Source organism: Columba livia, chromosome 2, assembly GCF_036013475.1.
Source record: "Columba livia isolate bColLiv1 breed racing homer chromosome 2, bColLiv1.pat.W.v2, whole genome shotgun sequence".
Taxonomy (NCBI): Eukaryota; Metazoa; Chordata; class Aves; order Columbiformes; family Columbidae; genus Columba; species Columba livia.
In genome coordinates this window covers 11125879-11153283 of record NC_088603.1, presented here as the reverse complement: position 1 = coordinate 11153283, position 27405 = coordinate 11125879, and the positions used below count along the sequence as shown (strand labels likewise).

Sequence of the window (27405 nt, the reverse complement as noted above, 5' to 3'; positions counted from 1 at the left end):
GAATCAGATTGATTGTATATTCTGAAATCGTGAAAATTAGTTCAAGCAGACAGACCTCTATCATGGAAAAATTTGGACGTAGTAGAAGCCAAGTAAGAAATAATATCAAAGACTATTTTCAGTTGTTTGTTTTAGAGAAAAATATGAGTTGCTGCACAGCCTACAGTACTTATTATTGTTTTATTGTTTTAACAGTAGCATGTATGTGTTTTTACTGTAGATACTTGAATCCTGCATTCAGGATTTCATGCATCATGGAATTCACCTTCCCAGAAGTTCTTCTGTTCATTCTAAAGTTAGAGAGGTAAGTTTCTATAAAGTGTGACATGAACTATTAGCACCAAAATCAGATCAGTTACTAGAAAGTGAAAAACTTCCATTTCTTACTGAAACATTATGCTAGGTCTGGCTCAAATGGAATTACTTTTCTATATAGCAGCCTGTATGGTGCCGTGGTTTGGATTTGTTGACTAAAAGAGTGTTGATAACACAGCGATGTTTTGGCTGTTGCTGAGCGGTACTTGCATGGTGGCAAGGCTTTCTCTTCCCTACTCTTTGTCTCTAGTGAGTAGCTGGGGATGAGCAAGAATTCAGGAGAGGGTACAGCAGAGACAGATCTACCAAACTGACCAAGGGATATTACATGCCATATAACTTCATACTCAGCAATAAAAACTGAGGGAATGTGGATTTTGGGGAGATAGTAATTGGTTGGAGACTGGCTAGGCATTCATCAACTTGTGGGTGGTGGCCAGTGATAGCATTTGCAGCACTTCTTTTTTGTGTGTGTGGTTTGTTGGTTGTTCGGTTTTTTTGGTCCTCTTTCCTTCGCTTATGAAACTGCTTTTATCTCTTCCAGTGAGTTTTCTTGCTTTTCTCTTCCAATTCTCTCCTCGTCCCCACCGGCAGCAGAGTGAGTGGCTGTGTGGTGCTCGCCTCATGACTGAGGCATATCCGCCACAAATACTTACTTAAAAAGTAACATATTCTGAAAAACTATATTAGAGCAAATTTTAGGAGGAACCTGCTTATAGTTTTGCACCAGATTTGTCTTTGATGCTCGAAAGTAGAAATATAAGGAGATTTTCCAGAGTGCCAGAAATAGTTTTTGCTATCTGTTGTCAACGTTTCTCTTTACCTGGAGAACTGACCTTTCTAGAGCTGATCACAGGGATGAAAAGTCATAAGCTCCTTGAGGCAAATTTAATAGAAGGATCTGGACTGAGCTTGTTTTTTCTTTCTTATCCATATGGGAGCTTTGTGTACATGTTTATAGGGACAAGCCTTGATTGAGTTACAGATTCTAGTTGTTTATCTGTGGCTTTAATTCATGAGCAAGACTTATGAAGCAAAATGAGAAGTGCACAAGGCTTTTTAAGGCAAGGCATTTGTATTTGATCTATGCCCCTTCACCTCCCATGCTTTCCCCCAAATATATAGACACTGGAGTGTACAGTATGTGCAATACGTAGCTTGATACACTGGTATACAATCCTATATTGATTTTCTTGTTTATTTTGGTTTGGTTTTTTTGGTGTTGTTTTTAATAAAACATAAATAGATTCTCATATCTACAGTGTCGATTGCCTTGTCCTCTGGTTCCTGATTGATGGAGTAGGCTTTTGACAGGGCATTTCATATTTTCCAGGCTCAGAAGCTTATGATCTTGAAAGAGGACAGTGATGTAAATAAATCTGTCTTTGAGTTGCAGGGGAGTGGGTCTTGTAATTAACTGGAATGATGCATTCTTTATAGTTATGCAAGAATTTGATTTTAAATGATCCTTTAGAATCCAGAAATTTCTGTAGCAATTAGAGTAACCAACCACAGTCATTCATTTGAGCAAAGTTTGGGCTGTTTTACTGAAAGAGTGAGGAGGGAGGGGAAAGCAACACGTACAGCTCTCTCTTCTGAATTCAAATTTCTGATTGTAAAATCTGTTCATTTTGCAAAAATCTGATAGTCACTGTTTTAATGAAATCTATTACAAAACGGTACTGATTTGCCATTAATCTTGGGTTAGATCCATCATTCTCTTGTAGAAATAAGAGCTCCATAGTCTTGTCTTTAGTGTATTTCAAAACCAGAGAAAAGGGATTCTTCCACCATGGCGTTCTTTCTGTAGATGCTTTTCACAGGCTTCCCTGTCCATCTGGAGCTGTGAATACCTGAACTATTCAAAGTTGCCACTAGAGGGTCAGTTTCTTTTCAAAAACTGTCCAGGGGTTTGGGTGGAGGAATTACTTCTTATCAAGCTATGTGACGTCCTTTATTATAGTTTGCTCTGTTCTTCTACTTTCCTTTTTTGTCTGTGTAATTCAGATCCAAAAATAAAACAAGCTTTATCTAACTAGACACAGTTCTGTGTCAAAATGAGTACTAATAGTTGCTTTTCGTCAATGCATACAAAATGTATTACGTTTCTAGATTTATATTTGAATAACTCCAGTTACCCAATAATGTTCCTTTGTTCTTAACAGAGAACTTATTAATTTATCTGTAGTTGATAATTACATGGTTTCAAAGATATTTATGCTAGTTACTCTAAAAGTAGAGGTTTTTACTGTAACAAAAAATGAATGGTTGCTGTGAAACTGACTCTAGCCATTATTTCATTTCTCAGTTGTAGTTCTTCATATAGATTTATCGAATCTATAAAGTTATAAAACGTGATATTTCTTAGATCTATTTCTTTGTTATGATTTGCGAGACTTTTTAATAAAATAGAGGGTCAATTAAGGTGTCTAGTTTTGTCATTTTCCATATTATGGAAAACTTGGGTGTTAAATGATGAAATGAGACAACTGCACACTTCTTGAATGTAGAAGGTACTGTTAAATTGATTTTTGAGGTTGGTTTGTTTTTTTTCTCAGATGCTGAGTTATTTTCATAAACAAAGTAAAGTTCGTCAAGGAGTTGAAGAAATGCTTTATCGATTGTATCAACCTATCCTTTGGAGAGCACTGAAGGTAATTATCCTTTACTTCTCCAACTAGTAAATTTTCTATGCCTCCCGCATGTTCTGTTTTTAATAATTGCTTTTAAAATAAAATGGCTATGGAAAAAAACATCAGTGTGTTTAGCATCTCAGCTGTAGCAGAGTAACTTTACAAGTTGTAATTAGACATAGTTTGTGCAACAATATTCTAATTTGTTAATATAATTTACTTCTATAATTCAGTGTTATTTACAGGTACACAGAGTGCTTTCCAGGATTACAGTAAACAGTGGGCCTAGCGCTAAGTTTGGTCTTCTCATCTTCTTGTGAATTTGGGAATTTTGTGTATTCTTGTATTCTGTTTTCCATGTTCTTTATGGAATGATTAGTGCTTTTATCAATCAAAGCCAGAAAAGTTCAGAGGATGATTTAGTCTCACCTTCTAATTAATTACCAGCCTTAGAATACAGCTCAATTTATTTTCTTAGAGTATTATTTTAGAAAGCCTTTTCTTCTAGTTTGATTCTGTGTGGAAGGATTCATGCTATGGATGTGCTTTTAATCAAGCGTTCAGAATGAGATTTCTGACTAGTACTACTTTTGAGGTTAGTGTGTATGTCTTCTGTGGATTGCATGCAAAGTAAAAGGGTGCCTACTGCATTTTACCTACTCAGTTACACTTCACAATTAAGATGAGCCAAGCTTTCTTCTTTGTGAGCAGCTTTTATTTTTTCTGAGGTTATGAAGTTACTTCAGAGAGACCATACATGTACCACTTGTTACAGACAAATTAAAGGCTTTTTAACATTTACTGGAGTTTCAGTTATTCATTGGTCATATAGCATCTTCTCTAACTGCGGGAGAAGTATTTAAACACTCTTAAAGTTAAAAGTATTTCAAAACAACTTACAAAGTAGTTTAAAATGGATTTGAGAGCTACAGGAAGGAGCTGAGAGCTGTCTGGTTTCAGTAGAACCCTGTGGTAGAAGTGGGAAGATGAGCAGACTCATCGCTAGACCACTCTCTGGTTTGGTGTTACATTAAAGACTAGATCCCATCCCTCTAGAATTAATATAAACAAGAATCCTTCTGAATGAACCATAAATATTCTCAGTGCAATTCTAATTTTCTGTCTCTAAAAATAATAGGGTTTTTGATTGATTTATTATTTTTTTTTATAGAGTAGCAAAATTCCTGACTAGTCCCAGAAAAAATTCAGAGTGGTTAGCAAAACATGGTATTCTGTTCTTAAGGGAGTTGCTATCTATAAGTGGAGGCTAGTAGTTCACTTTGCAAAACCCAGGACTCAGATATAAGATTAGAGTACTTTGGAAGAATATTCTGTCAAACCTTATTAAAGTTGCATAGATTTGTTTGGAGAAATGTAACAGAAAGATTTGTCTTGGGGACAAAAGGTTAATTATAGATTTGCAGCAAGAGAGTGGGAGAAATTCCTGAATCCAGAGTGGTTCACATTTTTGACAACTGCTATTTGTAATTTTCACATCACTAATGGTTCCATTGCTAGAACAAATCTGAATTTAGGGAAGTTTTTCGGGGTGTTTTGTCAGTTGGATGTGTTTTTTGGTGTTGGTTTGGGGCTTTTGTTTGTGGTGGTTTTATTGTTGACAGCATCCACGTATGTAGTTAAGCTTAGACATTAAAAGGTATATCAAATAAGTTATGGAGAACTTGTTTTAATACAGCAAAATAGTCCAATTATTATGAACATGTATTACAGAATGGTAAAGGGACGTTTGTAAAAAACTGAATGCGGCAATTACATGAATCATGTAATGATTCAGTACAAGAAGAGACTTGGAAGTCCAAATGATTCAGTACCACATTTGTGAAAGGAAATATATGACTGAATGTCAAAATTTAGTGATTTATTTTTGAATAGGCCACTGCCTTGCTGTGTGACTTTTGTATAGTTTTATTTCTCATAGAGTACTGCTGAAGTACATGTCATTGTTATGATAACTGTTGCTGTGACTCAGAATCACCAGTAGTTTAAGATGGAGAACTAAGAAGGGAAGCTTATGATCATCCTTACTGGTATGGATTCTGCTCCAAAGCTTGAGATGTCAGTTTCAGTTTGGATAACAAGATTGCTCTTATTTTAGCCAGTGTAGCCCTAATTTAATGTAGTGCAGAACAAATCACTTTGTAACACTGATGACAAAGCAGAAAGGCAACTCGTAGAAGGACCTCTTTACCCCTCCTTTTTGCAGGGTAGTGCATAGTTCTCTGTTTCTTCTGATGTTGCTTATTTTGCAAAAACTTAGATCACACAAGCTTCCATTGTGGCTTTTAGCTACACATATTTTATAAGCATTTTTGCAACTGTAAGTTTTTATAATATAAGCCCTTATGCAATTTTATCTTTTTTCATGACTTTATTGTGAAAAGTAAGTTTCCTGCAAACATAGCAGAGACAGTTGTGCAGTGATTGGTTAATAGTATAAGAATCTAGGTAAATATAAAAATAGGGATATTTATTGTCAGATAAGTAGTGATTAAGCTATTTCTTATCAAGCTCGAAAAGTCAAGAACCACTCCTGCAGGAATTCAAGCTGTTGGAGGAAGTGATTCCTTTAAAGTAGTGTGTTTAATTGGGTTTTTTAATCATCCCGCACTTTTAAACTAACTTTTACTGGGCAACAGCGGTGTTTTAAATAATTGGAAGTGAATTGCAAGGCCTGTAAAGAAACCTCTGAAAATTAACTGAACAAAAAAATATTTAAAAGATTGTTTCAAAAGGTTCTGAAAGTTCCTCAGAGTATTACAAGCATAAAGGTAAAGCAGCATTAGTCATTTAAATAACTTCAGGCTCCTCTTGCGTGGAAAAGTCAGTGTGGAATAAAATAAGAGTTTAAAGTCTTAGCTTCCACCTCTGTGAAGACATTTTCTCTATTATGAGCTTGAATATGCAAATACATGTGGGATAAATTCCAATTAATTAAAGGCAGGAATTTAAACCGTGGGTACTCAGTTTAGAATTAAAGTGAGCTTAATGGAATTCAGCGTAATGCACTTAGAAATTTTATGAAAATTAACTTTCTGGGATGGCCATGGTAGACAAGGTCTAGGTTATTGCACAAAAACGTTCTTGAATTAATTTTCACATGAAATATTAGTGCGTGAGAGCTGTTTGACCCTGAATTCACATATTAGCTTGTTATGCATTAATTCTTCTATATAGGCAAGCTCAAAGTTAAAGGATTTTCTACAGCTTTATAGGATTGAACTAAGAATTATAATCTTTTCAAACTGTTTGTATTATCCATGATAAATAAAGTAAAACACAAGTCCCTCACTAAAGAAAGCATATATGGGCTTTATTTGCCTTCTTGATGTTAAATTTAGAATTGCTATTAAGTTTATTGGCTTGAGGAATTTGGCATTTTTTTGGTTCTATGCAGAGGTGTTACCCACCGTATGTGAATCGGCCCAGAAGCGAAATACAAAATAAATCATAAATTAAATAATTGTTGCTCACTTCTTTTGTGCTTTTCCTGCTTTTATTTGCCATTAGTTTATTTAGTTTTAAATATTACATGGTTATCCTCGTTTTTCTTTCTCCTGCCTTTGGTCCGAATGTCTCATATGACAAGGGAAGAAGAAAATTGGATTATTAGAGTAGTCAGGAGTTATCTTTCTTTTAAAATTAAGCCTACTTTGCTTGTTTTATTAGACCCTGTGTATATATTTAGTCTCATATATATGTTTGCTTTAACTTGAACCCAAAATCTGAAAAAAATTCTTCCTTCCAAATGGGGTCCCCGCTCTCATTATTTCACTGTCTCTGATCAAATGTAGTCTGATGGTTAGATTTCAGATTTCTCCCTCTGATACTCTGAATTTCATATTTTCTTCTTTTCATTGCCTGCTTTCTGTTTCTATCCTCCAAGAGTCCACAGGGCCAATTATTTTTCACTGACTGAATGTCTGAATATATACTTTTTTCATCTTTCTTTACATTTGGGGTTCTACAACCAGTGAAATGTATAGTTCAACACACTGAAAACTATTAAAATTGGTAAAATGTCTGAGGGTTATGAGGCTTGCCTTAGATTTTTGATGAGCTGCCTGGAGCTCAGAACATGGTCCTATTACTTATGTGCATAGATGCAGAACTGAATATGTTTATGTTGGATAAGTTACTCTCCAGGCTTGCTAGTACTTAGTGCCTAAATGTTGTTTTATTGAGCTTTTCAATTAAAACACAGGTCTCTTGACAGGCAATTTAATTAAGTCTGCTTGAATTAAAGATTCTTGTATTCTGAAGAAGATCTTTAAGGTGACCAAGAGAAATCCCAACTGCTCTTAATTTATTCAGCATTACAGAGAGCAGAAGGGCTCTGACTGACTGTTCAGGGTCACTGAAGCTGATGTGCCTTGAAAGCTGGTTGTACTAATAACTGAGGTTTGATTGAATGGGCAGAAATATAAGGTAAAAAAAAATTAAAAATAATATGTTACTATAAGTTCTCCCATACATTTAAAAATTAATCTCTTCTATCTACTTAATTAAAAATAGTAACTTGCTGGAAGTGTTTAGAGAACAGTATTTGATAGGATATGCCTTTTGATATTAAAAGTCTGTACTAATTGAAACATTTTTTTCCTTCATTCTAACAGGCCAGAAACTCAGAAGTTCGCTCAAATGCAGCATTTTTGTTTGTTGATGCTTTTCCTGTTCGTGATCCCAGTTTCAGCGCTGAAGAGATGGAAAATGAAATTCAGAAACAGTTTGAAATACTTTTTGTAGGTTTTTAATGAAACTAAAATGTTAAAAACGAAAGTTCTGTCAAATAACTCAAAAATAAGCTGCTGATGCAATTAAAATTTATGGAATTTCAGGATGGTATTCACAGGGAAATACAGGCCTGTGAGGCAGAAAATACAAAAATAAATAAAAGTTTTAAATTTCACGTTGACAACAGATGGCACAACTCTGAAAAGGAAATATTTAGGATTGTTGTTCATTAACCTGTAAACGAAAGATGTTTTGGAAAGATTAGATGCATGAGTAATGGATCTTGATCCTTACATAACCTGATATTGGTGAAGAGAGCTTTACATTTGATACCTAAGCATTCAATGGAAGCTTAGTAATGTACTACTGAATACTTTGGAAATGAAATATAATGGAGATAAGAACCTAAAAAACTCTTGACCACTCCAGATGGATGAGAATGGGCATAGTATTTTCATCAAGAAAATGTTTGGGGAATCTTGAGTACGGTCTTTGAAAATGTAAACATCAGATAATTGAATCAATTTCAGAGTTCTTCTATTGTTACATAGAGCAGTGGCCAGTGTAAATTTGTACATAAATAGAAGTCTAAACAGTCTCATTTAAGTCACAGATGCAAGACTTAATGTGACCTATTTAAAAAAAAATAAATTCAAAAGTCCAATTTTAAAAAAATGTCCAATATTTGTCTTAATTTTGCTTTGGTTTAAATTTCCTAGTTTGATACATAATAAAATGCCTTAAGGGAATATTAATATTACATTTCTTTGATACTATGACAATTTGCATAATGATTAAAAGGTGATGGAATGCTATTTGTTTATAGTAGTTTATTGTCAAACAGCAGTAGAGTCACAAAAATGCGTATAGTCACATTGTTCTTCTGTTTGTTTTAGATTCTCTTAGAAGATCCTCATCCAGTTGTCCGCTCTACAGGGATACTCGGAGTTACTCAGATAACAACCAAATACTGGGAGATGATTCCTCCAACAGTTCTTGCTGATCTTTTAACAAAACTAACTGGAGATCTGGCATATGATATAACATCTGCTGATGTTCGATGTGCTGTTTTTAAAGTAAGTCTCTTTTTCTAAGTTTAAAATAATGATTGTTATTTTTATATTGATACTTAGGTTTCTAGTATAGGCCACTTTAAGGCAAGGAAATTACTTATTCTAAAAACGACTTGCACAAAAAAGTTCCTATTACACGCAAATTTTGCACCTGTTCTACAAAAACCATGCATTTGGGATGAACAAATGCCATTTTAAAACAGTGACTGGTTGGCACTTAGCATTTTTAGTCTTATGTACAGTGTTTGGACCTGATAATCCAGTTATTTAACTTTTAGACTTGAAAATGTATGGAGGCAGGTTCCGATATGTTTCAATGTCACTGGTTTTAACCCATCCCTAGATGTGCACAGTTACATTATGACTTTGTGCTCCACTTGGTGGTTTTGAGGTGTGGATGAATATAGTTACATACTGTTTCTTTTGGAATGACGGCCTCCTGTGCATTGTTCAGTACATTAGGATTGGTTCATCTTGCTTATTCCTGGCATCTGGTCAATAACTAATAGCTTGGACAGAAAAATGAACTCCATAACCGGTATTTTCACTTAGAAAATGTGTGTGTGTGTCAATTCAGCCTTAATTTGGAGCAATCTTCGTTTTAATCCTCACTTGCTCCACTACAGCTGCATGGGGGTCTATACTGGATAAGTAGGAAGTACTGATTTAAAAATAACTTGGCAAAAAAAAACCCATTTTTAATCTGACATTGGCAGAGTTTAGAGAGCTCAGATTTTTGCCACAAAGAGTACTTGACATTGTGTCCTCAGGTGGAAGGCAAGACCATGGCCCCAGTGTAGATCTGAGGCTGCTTCATCTGAAACGAGTTCACTGGAAATTTGAAATAACCACAGCAATTTTTACTAAAGAATATTACAGGAAAAATACATGTGCACAGTGTGTGTCCCGACTTAATTTAACCTTAGAAGTGTCATTGTCCAGTTCAACAATTTTTAGGTACATCTTTTTGCTAATCCATTCTATTTTTTCCTTCCTTGCAGTGCATACCGATTATTTTGGACAACAAACTAAGTCATCCATTACTGGAGCAGCTCCTGCCAGCGGTCAGAAACAGTCTTCATGACAATTCGGAGAAAGTGCGAGTGGCTTTTGTTGATATGCTGCTGAAAATTAAGGCTACCAAGGCTGCTAAGGTAGAATAAGAGACGTTTGATAAGTAGCAAGAAGGAGATAAAATCCAAGGCATTTATTAAAAAAAATAATTATCTTTTGAGACTACTGCAGTATTCCTAAAAGGAAATAAATTGATGCTTAATGGAGTAATGCTCTTCATTTCAGTTTTTGCTGCCATTAAAGCCAGGAGAAAGATAATTATCAAGTCCATGGATTTATTTTGTTTTAGGTATTAATTAGTTCTTTAGGCATATTGGATACCTACTGTTTAAGATAATTCTAGTAGGAATGCCCATAGTTTGAAATCACAGGGGAATTAGAATTCAAGATTTCACAAAAATTACAAATTTGTATTACTGCTGGCAGTACAAGCTGTTGATTTTTTAATTTCATAGCCTTTAATTACTGTTACAAATAAGCTAGAGCTCTGCTAACGATGGGATGCACTGCTGCTTTGGGATGATTTTGGAAAGGGTCTTGTTGTGTACAGGTTTTTAGGGTGTCTACCATACTTGTAGGTAGTTTGGTCCTACTTTGTCTTATGATGAGAATATGAAACCTGGCACAGAATGATAAATCATTAGATTTTGTGGTGATATCCTTGCAGAGTAAATGATTCTTCCCTATACCTATGAGCCTGAATTGCTTGAACCAGAATTTTACTGGTCTATCAGAAATACAGGGAGATTTAGAGGTGCATCTGAGCAGTAAAGTCATGTTGTCACAGCAATATGTGACCTCTATTAAATTCTGGTATTTTGGTAAAAAAAAAAATGCTCATGCTTTTCTCATAAACGCTATTTGAATTTATTGAGACTTTTGATGTGGACAGCACTAAATAAAGGTTACCATTTTCTCTTCTTTTAACTCATTTAATGTCTTTTTCTTGCTTTAAAAAGTTCTGGAAAATCTGTCCCATGGAGCATCTTCTGTCTCGTCTCGAAGCTGATTCGCGGCCCGTGTCACGACGGATAGTGAATCTCTTATTCAACTCTTTCTTTCCCTTTAACCACCCTGAGGATGTGTGGTGTGAGCGCTGTGTTAATCTAATCCAGATGAATTCAGCAGCAGCTAGAAAGTTCTATCAATACGCGTATGAATATACTGCTCCCACCAATATAGGTAAAGTACCAAACCTTAGGAGTCTTTAGAAATACTAATATTGCATCATGGAATTGCTTTTAATTTTTTTTCTCTAAAGGTGTTGTATTGTTGCCAGATCTTTTGGATCTCGTGGTTGAGATGGACAAACGACAGTTAGTATTTATTTATCATGCAGAAATAGTGAAATAAAATATTTTGGTGTCTCTAGTGATTTCAGATCTTTAATGTGGAAGAGTCTATAGATGGTGAAAAATATGTTTGATAACCTGATTATCTGGGACTTGTGGATCAGTAGTATTTTCAAGTTTCTCAGAGAAAATCTAAGCAGCCTCTTTCCTATTAAAAGCTTCAGAAACTTTCAGTGAAAAGAGTATGTGCTGCACAAGAGTATAGCTGCTTTTTATAAAAGTGCTATTGAACCAAGTAAAATCAGGAAAAAGATGTTTCAAAGGAGTTCTGATATTACAAAAACAAAGTAGTCAGCATGGATTGACTTAGGCAAAATACCCAAGCCCTTGCACTTGACTGCTTACCTTGGTTAGGTAGTTTTGAAAACACATGTGTTAGTGTGATTCACCTAGTCATACTTTCACCAGAGTGGACATAACCCTTTCACTTTTATGTAGAGATGAGCTTCTCATTAAGGAGTGCAATGGTTAAGGCTGCTACATCATTTATATATGATTGGAATTGACCTTGGAGGGGGCATATTATTGAACACAGGTCATTAAATTAGCAGCTATGTTGGATGTAGGAGTTGTGGGAGCTTCCTCTGATCTTGATTTGATGTGGTGGTGGTTGTTGTGTGTTTACTTTTGAGTGGACCATTTAACAATAAAATTATAGAAGCTGGTGATAGTTTTGCCATTTCTTCTTCATACTTGAGCCTATAAAACACTTTCACGTTTTTTCCATTTCCTTTTACCAGGAAATTTAATATTTTTCAAAAAATCTTTTTCCTTGTTATTTCTGGTTCTGTTGCCTGCTTTTCAGACTGGCTTTCCAGCATTACACTTAGAAGCATTGACTAGCAACATTCTTAACAAATAGTAAAGTCTAATTTATTCTTATTATATTTAAATATAGCTAAATTGATGCTTACTATTCGGCGCTGCTTGAATGCCTGCATCCAGAAAGCAATGAAAGAGAGTCTTCATAATAGTGATGATGATGATGATGAAGAAGAAAGTGAAAAGGAGAATACAAGTGTAAGAAAGTCCACTTTATGATAAGTTCTGGTAACTTTTTTCTATGATGCTTAATTTGAGACATAGGCAGTTAATGATCTGATGGAAATCTAAAGGAAAGCACATGGGCATCTGGGGAATTAGAAGGTGAGAACTGCAGTTATGGTGTTTTCATGCCCTTCAGTAGCAGAAATTTGGTGAAGTAGCTACAATAAGATAGAAGAAATACGAAACATATTTTAAATTAATACTTCCCTAAGCACTAATTATAAATTGACTTTATTCTGCAATGAAATTATTCAAAAAATTAACGTCGCAAGATGACTATATCTATATATATATAGATATATTTATATATCTCTATATATAAAGTAAGAATGAATTGTGAAGTTCATGTTCTATAACAAACACAATGCTTTTGTGAAATTAAAAGAAGGATTTTCAGGTATTTTGAAACCTTATTTTTACCTAAATTTATATTTGAGAATATGATAGGTAATATCATCTAAGTGTTTGTATTTCAGGTGTTGAGCAACGTGTTGTCAATAGATGATGTGGCCTGCATGGCAAGTTTATTGGAGATTATTGTAATTCTCTGGAGAAGTATTCACAAAGCATTAGATCAAAATGAAGATGCCAAAGATTATACAATCAGAAAATTTGCTTCTGTACTTCCAGGATATTTTAAAGTATTTAAGGTAAAAAAAGATGAGATTTTCCTGTAAGCACTTAGTATTATCTTCATATTTTTTCATATATTATGTCTTTTATCTATTTTATGCCATCAGGTCTTTTTCATTGTTGCTATAAACCATAAACGGTAGCAAGTTTCTCAGAATTCCACAAATGGGTAGAAGCTGTTCTCCAATTGCAGTATCTGACTGATGAACTGTTATCCAAATAGCACAGAAATACTTATGCCATAAATTGTTCTCCTTATAATGTTTTTATAGGATTCCATTCTTTTGAATGTTTTTGGAACTTTTCAAAATCCGTAACTGAAAGTATGTCATTGCAGAATAAATACTCAGTGTAGATGAGAGTCCACATGTTTTTCTACCTGCTCCCTGCCTCAAACCTTCCATCACCACCTCTTATGATTCAGCTGCTGGCACAGGGAACTGAAGTAGCTGAGGTTCCTTTTTCAGTTTCTTGTATTTGGTTTCTGCTAATTTGATTCTACTCTCTTATGATCTTATGATGCACTCATTTATTGTTTGGGTTTGATATAGGCAATTAATTAAAATCAGTCATTTTCATATTTTCAGTCTCCTTGATCTGTTTAATCATTCTGGTGTTATTCTTCGGGATGCTGTCTTTTGATAGTGGCTAATAGCATCTGCTGCACCCTGTAGTGGATTTGGAGGGGTTATCTACTGCATACCTTTTTTGTTTATGGTTTTCATGCTGAATTATACCAAGTTATGCTGACTGGTATACTTAACAACAGTCAAGTTTGCTTTAGCTAATCAGGGAGTGGGAAACAATTCATTGCTGCCTAATATTCTGCAGCACAGATATACCAAATGCTCTCTCCACCCTGAAAGCATTTGGAAGTTGTCAAAGACATTACAAATCTTTTTTTTTTGGTAGAGGATGTACCATCCCTGCTGAAAGGTTCTGGTGAGCAGACAAGATATCCAGCTTTAGCAAGCAACCTCTTTGACTTTGATATTCTTACAGTGAGTAAGCAGCTTGGATTTAAAAAGACCTGTCATCAGAGGCTTAGTTTCTAAAACACTACAGATTGAAGCAGTATGTCTCTTTCCTGAAAAGCTACAAATATATTTTTAAATGTTCTTTTAAAAAATCATACTTAAAGGTTTTAGCTCTTCAAATGTCTAAGTAGGTAGTAATTTCGTTTGATTGTATTCATGAAGCCTGGACATACAGATAGACAATTTTTGAAGAGTCTTTCACATAAATTGGTTTCTAAATAATCCGAGTGAGACCGTGTCATGGTCTAGACCAGGGGTGTCAAACTCCTTTTCACCCGGGGCCACATCAGCCTCGTGATTGCCTTCAAAGGGCTAAATGTAATTTTAGGACGTATAAATGTCACTGCTACTCCTACATTTATCCAGTCCTGGTCCAGTCCTTGTATTACGATGTCTGGTAACGACTGGTGGTGCATTTTACATTACCATTGTTACAGAAGCACCCTTTCCTTTACAGACTTTTTTATAAATTTCTGATGCGAATGAATATTCATTTAAGGCACTAGTTACTTGAGAGGAGTTACCTGGTATCATGATTGTGCAATTAAATATTGGCCTCTGCTAGAAAGAATGTAAGCTAAAGCCGTTATTTCTTTTGCAATGGTTATTAAACAAATAGAGCCATAATTATTCATGGTAGTTGTTCTAACAGTTTGCCAGAAAGCTGAATTATAAGATAATTGATAATTGACCTCTGAGAACAGGAATCAGAAGTTTCAGATTGCAAGCAACACATTGTTATGAGCTTCTTGCACATGTGTTTCTAGTGGGAAAAAAATAAAAAAAGGAAATCTTTAATTTGGTGTAATTTAAGCATATTTTTTCGGTATTCTTTTTGAATAGTTTTGCATGCATCTGTACGTGTACATCATGTATTGTACTTTTTTCATCCTAGGATGAGCGTTGTATGACTCCATTGGTTATTCTGGCATCCTTTATGCCCCCTGCTGCCATTCCTACGTTCAGGTACTACTTTTAAATCCAAAATATGAATGACAATGTGTCTCTTGTTGACTGTATTTGTTAATTTTTCACAACTTGACATATTAAATGCCCATTTGGTTAATTAACCTACTAAAAAAATTTGATAAATTAGTAACATCTGTGAAGTGCAAATATGCCTTTGAGCCACTGGTGAATCTTTTTTGATATTATATTGGTTGATTTTCTTTGAATTATTTCTGCACTGGATGTAAAACTAATGCATTTCTTGATTGTTTGTTTGTTTTCTTTTAAGCTGTAGTGTGATCTCCAGACTCAGAAACACTGATAATGGAGCTGACCAAAGCAAATACTCTACCCTGATAGACTGCTTGTGTCGCTGGGGTCAAGTGGGACATATTATGGAATTAGCCTGCGATTGGTTGTCTGACACATTAACCTCAGGAAAGGTGCGCATGTGCATCTGTCAAAGAATTAAGGAATTGCTAGATTACATAAAGGCATCGTCCTTTTTTTTTTCTTAATAGAAGAAGCCTCCTTAATGCCCTATTGTTCTGCTTTGGAATTAGTTGTAAAGTGAGACACTAACAATATTGTCCTGGTTTTGTGCTTTCTTCTCATTTAGAGTATTAAAAAGTCTGAACGACGAGTACGTATCCACGTAACACATGAATCAAAGCCAGAATTAGCGATTGATTACATTGAGTATTTATTGACTCATCCTGTTAATCGTGACTGCCTACTCTCTGCTCCTAAAAAGATGCTGGAGAATCTTTTGAAAATTCTCAGGACTTCAAAGGTAGTATTCTCCTCACCATGGACAATGCATGTAAAAGTGTGCTTAACATCATATAGTGCCTGCAAGAATAAATAAATAAGTTTCGTGATCCCTTCTTCCACTCTACAAAAATGTTTTCCTTTTGATTTATACTTCAAACAACTATTCTAAACAAGAAGCATGTTATTTCAGCATTGTTTATAAATGACAGGTTTTGACCAGCTTGTCATTTTTAGGTGTGTCAAAGTTTTTGTGATCTTGTGTCATGCATTTTTAAGGGACCTGATTTTTGGAATGTACCTGTGAGGAACAGTCTGAAAATCAGATACAGCATTGCAAAATTAAACTAACTGCCTGTTTGGTTGTTTGGGGTTGGTTTGTCTTTTTTTTTAATCTTGTGTTTAAAGCTGTTGAGAAAAGAAACATTTGAAAGGATTTTCTGGAAAATACATGTGTAAAATTGATTTTTCAGGCGGTTCTTGGCTCAATTCTGAAAGGAAATGATGGAGGTTCTGGTAGGTGCAGTCAAGCAACTGGCCTAAGAGCCTTCAGCCTCTTTTGCAGGTTGAGTATTCATCTTCAGAACAAGGTATGGTTATACCTTTTAGATATAAGCTGGATTTACAGCTGATATTATAAGAAAATTCCAAAAGAAGTGACAAGACAATTGTTAAATTTCTCATTTTCTTTCCAGTTTTCTGAAGAAGGAAAAGATTACCTCTCACTTCTGAAGGAGACGGGTGCTTGGATAGAAAATCAAGTTGTGCCTTTTATACTAGCAAGTGATCAAGAGGACAACATTTCAAAACGCAGTAATGTTGCTGAATTAATTATCCAGGTTAGACATCTCTTTTAAATCAAACTGCTACCAATCTGAAAAGCTCTGTGTGTAGCAATTACATACTGACAAACATAGTGAACTGGAGTTTTTGGAGCCCAACAAGCTAAATACTATTCTGATTGTTCTGATGCTACAGTTTTGTGATTTTGCTATTTCTTTGATTACTTAAAATAACACACTTTTAATAAAAATAACCTGATTGTCTCAAATTTTAGGTGTCTAACAAGTAATTCTTGTCCTCAGTCTCTCATCCCCCATATTAAATAATGTCTATGCTCCTTTATGAGAAGTGTATTAACATAAAGCTAAGATTGTCACTGAGTCTTGGTTCTGAAAAGGAGAAGAAAATTTGCTGGAAATGAGGGTATAAATATGTGGTGTGTTAGCATGTAATAGCCTGTTCTTCTGTAGCAGGGATGGTCGTGGAAATGACATAGAATCACTGGCGCTGCCTGTGTTGGGTTGAATAGCACAAGAGAGGAGGAGTTAGAGGACCAGGAAGGGTTGTGTAATTATGAGAGAGGATTTAGATCTAATCATATTTGCTTGCTTGCTTCCTTCCCTTTTTTCTTTCCTTCCTGCTTTCCCAAAAGAAATAGGTAAAATTATACCCTGAGGAATTCAGGGTGCTTCATTCTAGTGCTGAGTTCCATAGAACATATCTTTGGAAGCCAGCAGAGAGGTAGGATGAGAGTTACTTGGGAATTTAATAATGAGGAGGTCAGTCTTGTACTAAATTCCACTGATGCAGCGAAATGGCTTTTTGAAAGTTTTAAAGAGATAGAAAACTCAAATAGGTGTTGTAGTTGTTCATGGTACAGGTTTCTGGTGTGTTTTATATGCTATTGTCTTTGAATGTAGAAACTTGGTATGCATATCATAACCCTTTTGCAGCTATTTTTCAAAAGTTTGGAGGCACAGAACTCAACTTTGTAGAAAGACAGGACACAGAGCAGGGAAACTTTACCAGCATAACCAGAATGTTTATGATCCATTTCCTAGGTTCGAATACAAAGTTAAAATGCAACTTTATTGATAAGCACTGACATAGGCAGTTGTCACCAGTAAACCCATCTGATATACTGCTTAACTAACCAATAGTGTCACGCAATGATTTTTACTAGTAGATCTCAAAGTCTATTTGCGTCATTGTTTCCAGTGAAGAAATAGAGGTATGAAGACTAATGTGACTTGTCTGGAAGTCCAGAAGAGAATCCAGACCTCTTGCATCACCTGTAATGAGACACATGCTTGTTAAGCAGCTCCTACTTGCTGCTCACCTTGTGTATTCCTTTTTTAGTGGAATGAGGTCTTGATTGTGCTTTTTAGTTGTTTGGAGTGTATATTTGGTAACAATGCTGGCATTAAAAACAGACCTAGTTTGTCTCAAAATATCCATCTAATATACAATTACAGTTGTTTCTTTAATACCGTTATAAATACGAGGGGACCGGGGTGTCTGTCTTTTTCCACTTACATTTCTCTATTATTTTCCCTGTGATGTATCCCATTCTTTCCCATTTAACGCTTCTCTGCTTGCTCTGTTACTCAGTTTTGCACGTGTCGTTATGGGCAGGGATTCACTGGGGGGCCGTTCTCTTCAAGCCGCTGGTTTGTTGAGCAGAGCTGGTAGCCCCCTTTCAGATTTTGGTCAAGGGAAAGATCTGGACTAACTTTAGTCACAGTCAGTGTTCTTGAACAAACCAGTTCATGCATACATAGACTAGTTAAAAATTCTCTACTCTGTCTATACATTAGTATTATAATCTGTTCAGTATGTAACATGTGTCTCTAGGGAAAAGCTCTTTTTGTATGCTGTTTTTAATTTTGCTGTTCAGATAGGTAGAGATGTCATATTCTGCCTCAGTAACTGTTAGTTATCAGTGTGTCTGATCTGAGCCTGAGTGAAAAAAGACGGAGAATTTACTGCCTTTCGAGAAACGGTTTATTGGAGGAAGTAGCAATTGGAAGCATTTGGAGAAGTGTTTGGAACTCCTGCTTTTCAAAGCTTGTGAACTGAGTAACTCCAAATAGATGCACCAGCTTTCAAGGCAACTTGGCTAAGATTTTGTGGTTTGATTATTTTAAAGTTTTACTGAACGGTTACTTTGTATAAACCTTGTTTCTAATATACTTTTCCATCTCTTTTCTAGTCCTACCTGACAGTATGTAAAGATGTCATAATGGTTGGCCTTGGAAATCTCACGTTTCAAGCACACCTTTTAGATATGGCTCTTTCAGTTATACAAACAGGTACAATGTTTTGTACTAACATCAACATATCCATATATATGTAGCTGGCTTTTCTTATATTAGCAGAACTATTCCTTTTAACATTTTGGAGTTTGTTTCTCAAAAAATGGTGTTTGCTGCTTATGCTAGCTAGTACCAATAATATGGTCAAAAGTCACAGCAGCTTTTCAGAAAACTGAAAATAAACAGAGAACCAATGCAGAGCCATGTCACTGTTGATAACTAATGTTTCTTTGTTGTTCTTAGATTCCAGTTATTACTATATAATTCAGCGTTTATGTATGTGTATATATACATATATATATCAGTATGCCTTAGGAGGCAACATTGTAGCACTATTTAAATTTGTCTGACATTTGGCAAATTACGTCTGCAGTACAGAGAGTATTAGAGCTCAGTTGCTGAAGAAATCTGCAATTTTAATCCCTATACTTCAAGAATTGGAAGGAACTCTGGATTTATACTTAAAATATTGATTGAACCGTTTGAAAATTTCAGCTAAGGATGCTCAGAAACTCAATATATTGCCTACACTTGTAAACTATATCTATTTATGTTATATAACTCGGTTTCACTCTAAGCTTGTACCTGAAGAATATCTCATTACAATTTTTATATTGTGGTATTTATCTCTTTCTCTAGAGAGAGGTGGCTTTTGTGCTCCAGTGTTACTGTATGCTCTAAAAGAAATTATTGAAGCTTCTTTAACTCAGAATACTGAGACAGATGAAGTGGCAAATCTTTTCCAAGCTGTACAGACCACCTTCCAGAAAGTTTTACAATGTGTGGCACGTAGTCTCAAGAAACGGCAGAAAGAAGGGATTCAGGTATCATATTACACTTCAAATCACTACCTAATGTACAGATGAATCCCTACTTTTTACGCAATTGTGTTATACTTAGACACTTTGAAGTTGTTGTTCAAGTCGGCATCTGGTTAATTTCCAGATAAATTTTCTAAGTTTCCTCGTTATCAATGTGTGGGTGTTTGTTTTTTTTTTTTTAATCTATTCTACCCTTTTGGTCTCATCATGACAGAAAAACTAGTAAATTGGAGTACTATGCATTCTGTTACAAATGATCCTGAACTACCATAGTACTCACAGGTTATTATTCTTATCTGCAGTTAAATGAACTCTCTCAATCCAGAGCAAAGAATTTGATTCATATATAGTATGATCTTGGGAAGGAGAAGAAATTTATTTATTTCAGCCTGAATTATATCAGCTTCAAAATATGTATGATGTCCTAGAGTTCTTCAAAACCTCCTATCTTCACAGAAGAGTCAGCTTCTTGTGTTTTATAGTAGAGACTAGATAGTAGTGAGATGGGGGGGTCACTCTGGAAAATCTGATGGCCTGCTTTTCAGGACTTCCAGAACATGTTCCATTCTTTTTTGTTACAACCATTGTTTTGTTTGTTTCTCTCAAATTTGAGTGGACTTCCCAAACATGTTGCTGACTCCCCCTCTGATCCAAGGTGGCTAGAGTAGCTCAGTAGCTTTAGGTGTGATCTGCACTTCTGGACAGAGAACCTTGCTGAAATATTTCAATAAATGATCTGTTTTTCTTTGGTTTTAGTTGATTCACTCTCTTCAGGTGCCTCTTGGAGAATTCGTACATGCAGTCCAGTGCTGGCGTTCAACTTGCCCAGCAGTTCACCAGGGTGTACTCTCCACCCTCCTGGCTGCAATAGTAGCAGAGATAAGTTATGTGCTACAGAAGGTACAGTTAATGCTGACTTTTTTTTTTTTATTATAATTACTGCTTTTTAAACGTTATGTTGGAACAATAGAGCTATGTATGTTCAGAAAATGTGATCTTTGTACTGCACGTCAAGATTTTGTTTGTGTTGGCGTGGAGCAAACAGGAAATCTTATTTGCCGTAATTTCATGTTGCAGTGCATCTTTCATGTTTACAAATACAGCCATGTAAGAACAGAGTTATCCTGATATGCAGTTTGCTATCTGCCTCAGATAGAAGAATTTAGAAATCAAGCAGTATTGGAGATGAACGACATGTTTTTTGAGAAGTTCTTTCCATATTTGTACTGGCTCTGACTGGGAAGGAGTTAAATTTCTTCACAGCAGTCCACAGCAGTGCTGTGGTTTGCATTTGTGGCTACAACAGTGCTGAGGACACACGGGTTAGTTTTGGCTGTTGCTGATCAGGGTTTGTGGAGTGTGAGGGCTTGCTTTCTTCACCCCCAGCCCCACAAACCAGCAAGCAGGCTGAGTGGGACAGGACCAAGGCAGGTGACCCACACTGACCAAAGGCATGTGCCATACCATACGATGTGCTCAGCACTAAAAGCTCAGGGAAAGGAGGAGGAAGGGAGGTTGTTCTAAACCTATCTCGCTTTGTCTCGCCCAGCATCAGGGAACTTAAGAAGTGAACCACTGATCTCTGAAACAGATTCCAGTGCCTTCTTCTTGGAACATGAGGTTCTGTAATCCTGTACCACAGCAGGGTGATGTCTTGCTTGACACGGAGCACTCGTGCGTCCTCTGCTTCAATACAGATACATTTCTCATTCCACATCTTTTTGTTGTTGTTTGATTTCCAAATATCTGATCTGAGTTTCTTTGGAAAGTAAAGAAAGAAGCTTTAATACCGAAAAAAAATGTAGACAGAGAGTATTTTATGTGCTAAAAGTCCAATGAACCATTACTGTCCTTGAAGGAGAAGGGTAACGTTCCCAATGCATGTTCCTCATGCTGGTAGTATTAGGAGTAAATATGGCAAATAAGATCAGAAGTTTCACGAACTAACAAGGAAGAGCAGAAGTTCTTTAGCAGAGGCTGCTGCGGTTGCTGGATTTGTCAGAAAGTACCGAGTACAACAGAGCCACTGCTAAGATTCGATGTTACGGAAGGAACTGAAACAATACCTGCAAATATTAATGTCCCAGCTGAGGGGCTGTGGGACGAGAGCATGCTCTTCACAGGTGCTGCAGGGTTAAGGTTTGTCATCTTGAATGACATTGCAGATTCATACTTGTAGATTATTTTTAGATTATTGCAGTAAATCGTCTGAGCTGGAGTTTTCCCTGTCCCCAGATTATTGTATCAGTAAATCAAAATTCATTTCTAACTAAATACTTGCTACGCTATTCGGAACTTGATACCAAAAAGAACCGACACAGGGAATCAGGAAATCACTGTCACCTAAGTTATGTTCAGAAATCATGTATGGACACTTAAACTTGGAGACACAAAGAATACTCATTTGTGCTTAGCAGGCTATGCCTTTATAAATAATGACCAACAATGTAGTTAAATTCAGAACAACTCTGGAGAATATTTCCCTTGGTACAAATACTGTTTATTTGTTTTAGTCTTTCTAATTTAAATTTATTTTGTTTATTTGGACACAACACAATCAGATTAAGGCTGTTCGAAGAACACGTGAATGTTTCTTCTAATTATATAAGGATAGGCCTTGGTTAGTGTAATTATTGATTTGCTTCTGTGTTTTCTGGATACATATATTTCTTGATATACAACAGCTTTTGACTTTTTTCTTTAATAGGCTTCCAGTGAAACAGACTTAACTATACCAAAGACTATTTCAGACCTTCCTCCTCTTTCAAGCAGTTTAATGACCACAATTATGAAGTCAGTTAAAGTTGTCAGGTAAATGTTTTTACATTAATTTGTCTAAGATTGTTGCTAATGTAGAATAGCTTATATGTTGTCAATAAATGTTTAATTTCAAAATTCAAATAAAGTTTGAGGTACTAGCTACTTCATCATCCCTTTCTCTTGGTATGTTGTTTGTAGGTATTGATGGGTGGAGGGATTGGTTCCGTTTTTTAGACTGCTTCTATTAGTGCTTCTTGTTTACAAGACTGTTCATCTAAATGAGTTCTTTAATCACACATCTTGGCTTGTTTCTTTCATAAGGTAGTTATAAATATCAGTTTTCTCAATATAGAGGTATTTGGATGAGAGCAAATGTTTACCAAAAATAGCACTAATTCTTTAATTGACCATCTGTAATGAGGTGATAAATGTACTATAGTTGTATAAAAATGACAAAATTCAAAATAAAATATCTGAGTCCTAAGAGAGTTATCTTGAATGATCAAGGGGCTAGTGTATATTCCTTACAAGTGCTATTATTCTCCATGACTTAGCACAACTAACACTTAAGTGTCCCATCTGACAGGCATTGAATATCTTTGTCTCTGCTGTCATGAGATTTTTTTTTCTCAATCCTGTAATTCTAGTTGAATTTGCAAAACAAAGGAATCCAGAGAGTCCAACAACAGGTTTCCTAATCCAAATCTTGTTCTCTTTACACAGCCCTTTTGAAAAGAAATACAGAAATTCAATTAATTCCTCTGAAACTTTTTCTTGTAGTGGTCAAGAAGAATCTTGTCCATTCTTGATGGAGAAAGTACTAGCTTAGACCAGATTGTTTCTATGAATACTTTGGTAAACATGTATCTGTCTTCTAGTATTTATCTTTTCAGTGCCAAGAAAATCTAATTGGGGAGATAATTTACCTCTGGTTCCACTGATGCCTCAGGACTGAGACTACTTAAGGCTTTCTTTTATTAATATGTATCAATAGGCCATAATCAGAGACCAGTAGTAAATCATTCAATATGTTAGAAATTATCATCTACTTATTCTGTGTACGAACTTTTTAGTTTTCTTTCCAAGCAATTCACCATTTTGCTAACTCACATATTCTCAGTTCCAGAAGCCACATGTTGTCTTGCATTACCCAATAACCAATGCTTTGTCCTGCATGGTGTCTTTGAAACGATGGTGGAAGGGTAGCATAATCACAAACTTGTGTTTAGTTCTATTTTGAAATAAACATGATTTATAAAGTGTTTTTGCTTTATTCTTCCCTTAGGTCATTTTTAAATGAATTAATGGAATGCATTCACTCTGAAGAAATTGAAGGGATTTTTAGTTTAACAGCTTCTGTCTGCATTGTGATTATAATTAAAGGTCAGTCAAACCACTTGTGTCCTATATTTTCCCCTTTCTTTTTTTTAATGTGCTACATTTTGAAAGCTGAATCCTTATATAACTCAACAGGCACTTTTCCTCATGCTGTTAAGATACCATTTTTCTACAGGATTTAAGGTTATATCACTGGTAAATTACATTGTTAAGCTTTAGACTTTCCATCTTTGTGTAGTGAGTTTAAAAATAAAATTGTCTGCTAAATCATAGGGTCTATATATTCTGTTTTGCTGAAATACACATTAATTAATTAATGTGACAGTGAAAATCTAATTTAATATCTAATCTTGCATTAAACAGTATTTTATTTTAAAAAATATTTCTGCAAATTTGCAGAGGTTTTTGTGATAAATCATTATTTTTGTCCAACTTCTCAACACAAGCTTATTTCAACTAGGTAAGCACAAAACTTGGCTTCTGAAGGATATTGCACCTGCCATTCGAAGGAAACTGCTAACGTGCACGGATGCTGCCGGGGAGGAATCCAGCAGCACTGAAAGGTAAATGCGTGAGGGGAATGAACACTCACCTCTCCTGTACCCTCTCTGCAAGAGCTGCCTGTGCTTTGTACGTACTTAATACAGTCAGGGTGTTTGGAGTGATTGCAGAGTTTAAAACAGCGGGTAAAAAAATGGTGAGCTATCGAGCCCAGCACAATATTAAATTTCTTGCCCATGTGTTTGCTGCAATTGCGATCTTTACATACTTTGGGTTGTTTTGCATTTAATCTGAATGTGTTATGCCTTGATCCTGTACACTGCAGGATTCAGTTCTGAAATTCAATTATGTTAGCGGCAGGTATAGAACAAAGCAAGTTTACTATTTCTCTAACAATGTTTTTAAGACCTTTCCACAGGTGATTTTATTTTAGTCTTTTTTAGGATTTCAGAGTCATATCTGCTTGACTTTTAGGGGTTTTTTTGGGATAGGTTTCTTGAAAGTTATTTGCTACATTGTATTTGCAAGGATTTATTTCAGACCTGCCTAAAACAGACATGATGAATGCCTTAGCCTCAAGTGTCTCAAACTTGCCTACGTCTACAAAATTGTTAATATTTGGTTTCTGCCTAGTTATTGAACTGCCTGTGGAATGAGAAAACAGGCAAAGTAGACATTAAAAAGCACAAACATAAAATACAAAGAAAACAGGCTACGGGTTTGGACATTCATACAAAAATACTGAGAAAGTTCATGATGAACCTCAGTGGCCTGAACATGCAGAGGCTGTTGCAACCTTTAGTTCTTCAAAATGATGATCCTTACTGTCCAGTCAAACAAGAGGTGTAGAGTAGACAGACGTTAAACTAAATTACAAACAAATTAAAAAAAAAAAATATCAAAACACACAAACAAAACCAACCCCAAATTTCATTGTACTCAACAATTTCTTGCATGGCACTTCCAACCTAAACACAGTTCCCCAGCACGCTCTTCTGATGGGTCACCCACCTCAGGTATGTTGTTCTCTGGCATTGGTGCCATGTGTTTAAAGTCAATACTATGGTTATAAGATGCTACTGAATGAAAAATAAGATGGTTTATCAAGGAAACCACATGGGCTGTATCCTTTTCCCATGATACTTCACAACCTTAGAGTTTGCACGTGAGGTGTATGAGGAAGCCCAACAGCTACACCGAGTCTTCTGGCAATGGTAGAACTTTGAGAAGGCTGTACAGTAAATATCCATTTGGAATTTGTCCACAAGTGCAGAAGGTAAATCGTGTTTTTCCAGGCGGGAGGGGGGAAAACCCCTGATATATTCAAGACGATACAACAGAGTAGCTGTGTTGTTGCTGACAAAATATGTGTTTATTCATTTAATATGCTATTAAATGAGAGCCAAAAGTGTTTTATTTAAGTAATTTTAAAGAGATACACCATCTTAAGAACTAGATCAGAAAGTTTTATGATATATATGAGCCACCTCAGTTATGTACCATCAAAAATGAGATTTATTTGAAAAAAAGGGGGGAAAAAAACCCAGTGCATGCTTCACTTCTATTTTGTGTCTGACATAAGTAAATAGAAAACAGAAATTTTGCTGTTTAGACTTTGGTTTCCACAGAGGACAGTGTTCTCCTGTAACATAAAATTGATAAAGAACTAAAAAGAAATTATTTTTTTATGAAGTAACTACATAATTGGACTTCTGAAACACTGGCTGACCCTGTGTCCTAGGTGGATTGCTTTAGTTAGTTGCTCGCTTGTCAAAAGTTTATTTTGGTTGGGACCTAGCTTAGAAACCAAATCAAACAAATACACAAAACTCAATATTTTCTTTTTATATTAAATAATTGAATGTCAGGTTGCCAAATTTCTACTGGAATATTTTTTTTTAAATAATAGAGATCTGGAAAAGAAAGGTGATCAGCAGATTAGCATGATTCAGTGATGCACTTTTAATCAAGACAGTAGAAAAGGCTAAGAAATTAAAGCAAGTTTTAACATGATTAAATAAATAGGCCCATTAAAATGAATAATTGCTGCCACTTGAGTGCATTACTGACTATAAATTTCAGTGAGAACACAGATAATTGTTTTATGAATCTATATGATCATCTCGGCCCAGTGAACAGGGACAAATTGACCTAGAAGTTGGGGCAGATGAAGAGCATAGGATGCTACAGTGGTTTAATTTTGTGATATACGAGTGACTACCTTTGTATAACACAAACCCAAGACATAGCTGCAGGTAAGCCACAATATTAAGAATATGACCATGATGATGGGAAATATTTTGAATACGGATGAGAAGTGCAATATGATAACAAAATTCAGAAGCTATCACACAGCTTTGCAGAATGTTGGAGGGTTTATATTTGTACAGGTGTGCTGGGTTTTTTTTCCTCTCTCTCCTGAAGGGGAAAACAATTCAAGCTGAAAACAGGTCAAGAGGAAGTTCTTCAATGACGAGCTTTTGCTTGATGAATTTACAGTGTGTTTGTACTTTCTCAGATAGAACGTTGGACCAGGCTGGGCCTCTGGTGTCTTCTGCCATGGCCTGTGTAGTGCTCTGGTACTGGTGTGCTCATGTCTAACTAAACCATGATTAAGTACAGTCTGAAACAGGCCCTGTTGTCTGTAAATTGTTATTGTCCTGCTCTGCCCACCGAACCCCAGCATCTGAGTCACGCTATGCTGTGAGCTACAGCTCTGCGTGTTACTTTGACCACAATCTTATAACACACAGTGCTGCACTGGTGCATGTTAAAATATATTATTGGGGTTTTTTTAACTCATACTTAATACTATTATTACTTTTTGCTTCTGAGTGCTTTATCTTATAATAACTCCTTGAGGGATTATTTTATTTAATACCCAGGTACATCAGGAAATAGTAACATCCTTTAATTTCCCAAGAGGCTTGGCATTCTGTGCCTGCATCTTAAATTTAGGCTTAGAAGTAATCTATTACATATTAGCAAAGAAAGGAAAAAGTAAAAATGCTGTCTGGTGCAGTAATTAAAGTGCTGCCCTTAAACAAGGAAATGTTGCACTAATTCAGAAGCAAAACTTTTCATTGTGATTTAGTCTTCCCTCTTCAGCTGAGTTAGCGGTTTAAGGTGGCCCTGTGGGTCTATTATTTTAAAAATGCTGTTCAGTGCACATAAAAATTCTGGACAACATATTGTATATTGAGAGAATTTCCTCAAGAGTAATGGCACACACATTAGTTTAGTTTATAAAAT

General features: G+C 35.6%; 1 protein-coding gene across 1 annotated transcript in view; it reads left to right on the top strand.

Annotated features, from left to right (window-relative positions):
- NCAPG2 (non-SMC condensin II complex subunit G2) overlaps positions 1–27405 on the top strand; it is a 40575-nt gene that overhangs the window by 11115 nt on the left and 2055 nt on the right. Inside the window, exons 9-27 of the mRNA XM_013369125.3 lie at positions 221–304; positions 2874–2969; positions 7583–7708; positions 8597–8776; positions 9775–9927; positions 10807–11029; positions 12098–12219; positions 12723–12896; positions 14812–14882; positions 15154–15307; positions 15484–15657; positions 16109–16225; positions 16331–16474; positions 18631–18730; positions 19373–19557; positions 20311–20454; positions 22262–22365; positions 23600–23697; positions 24113–24215. Of these exons, the coding sequence (XP_013224579.2) occupies positions 221–304; positions 2874–2969; positions 7583–7708; positions 8597–8776; positions 9775–9927; positions 10807–11029; positions 12098–12219; positions 12723–12896; positions 14812–14882; positions 15154–15307; positions 15484–15657; positions 16109–16225; positions 16331–16474; positions 18631–18730; positions 19373–19557; positions 20311–20454; positions 22262–22365; positions 23600–23697; positions 24113–24215 (2552 nt within the window). The remainder of the gene's footprint in view (positions 1–220; positions 305–2873; positions 2970–7582; positions 7709–8596; positions 8777–9774; positions 9928–10806; positions 11030–12097; positions 12220–12722; positions 12897–14811; positions 14883–15153; positions 15308–15483; positions 15658–16108; positions 16226–16330; positions 16475–18630; positions 18731–19372; positions 19558–20310; positions 20455–22261; positions 22366–23599; positions 23698–24112; positions 24216–27405) is intronic.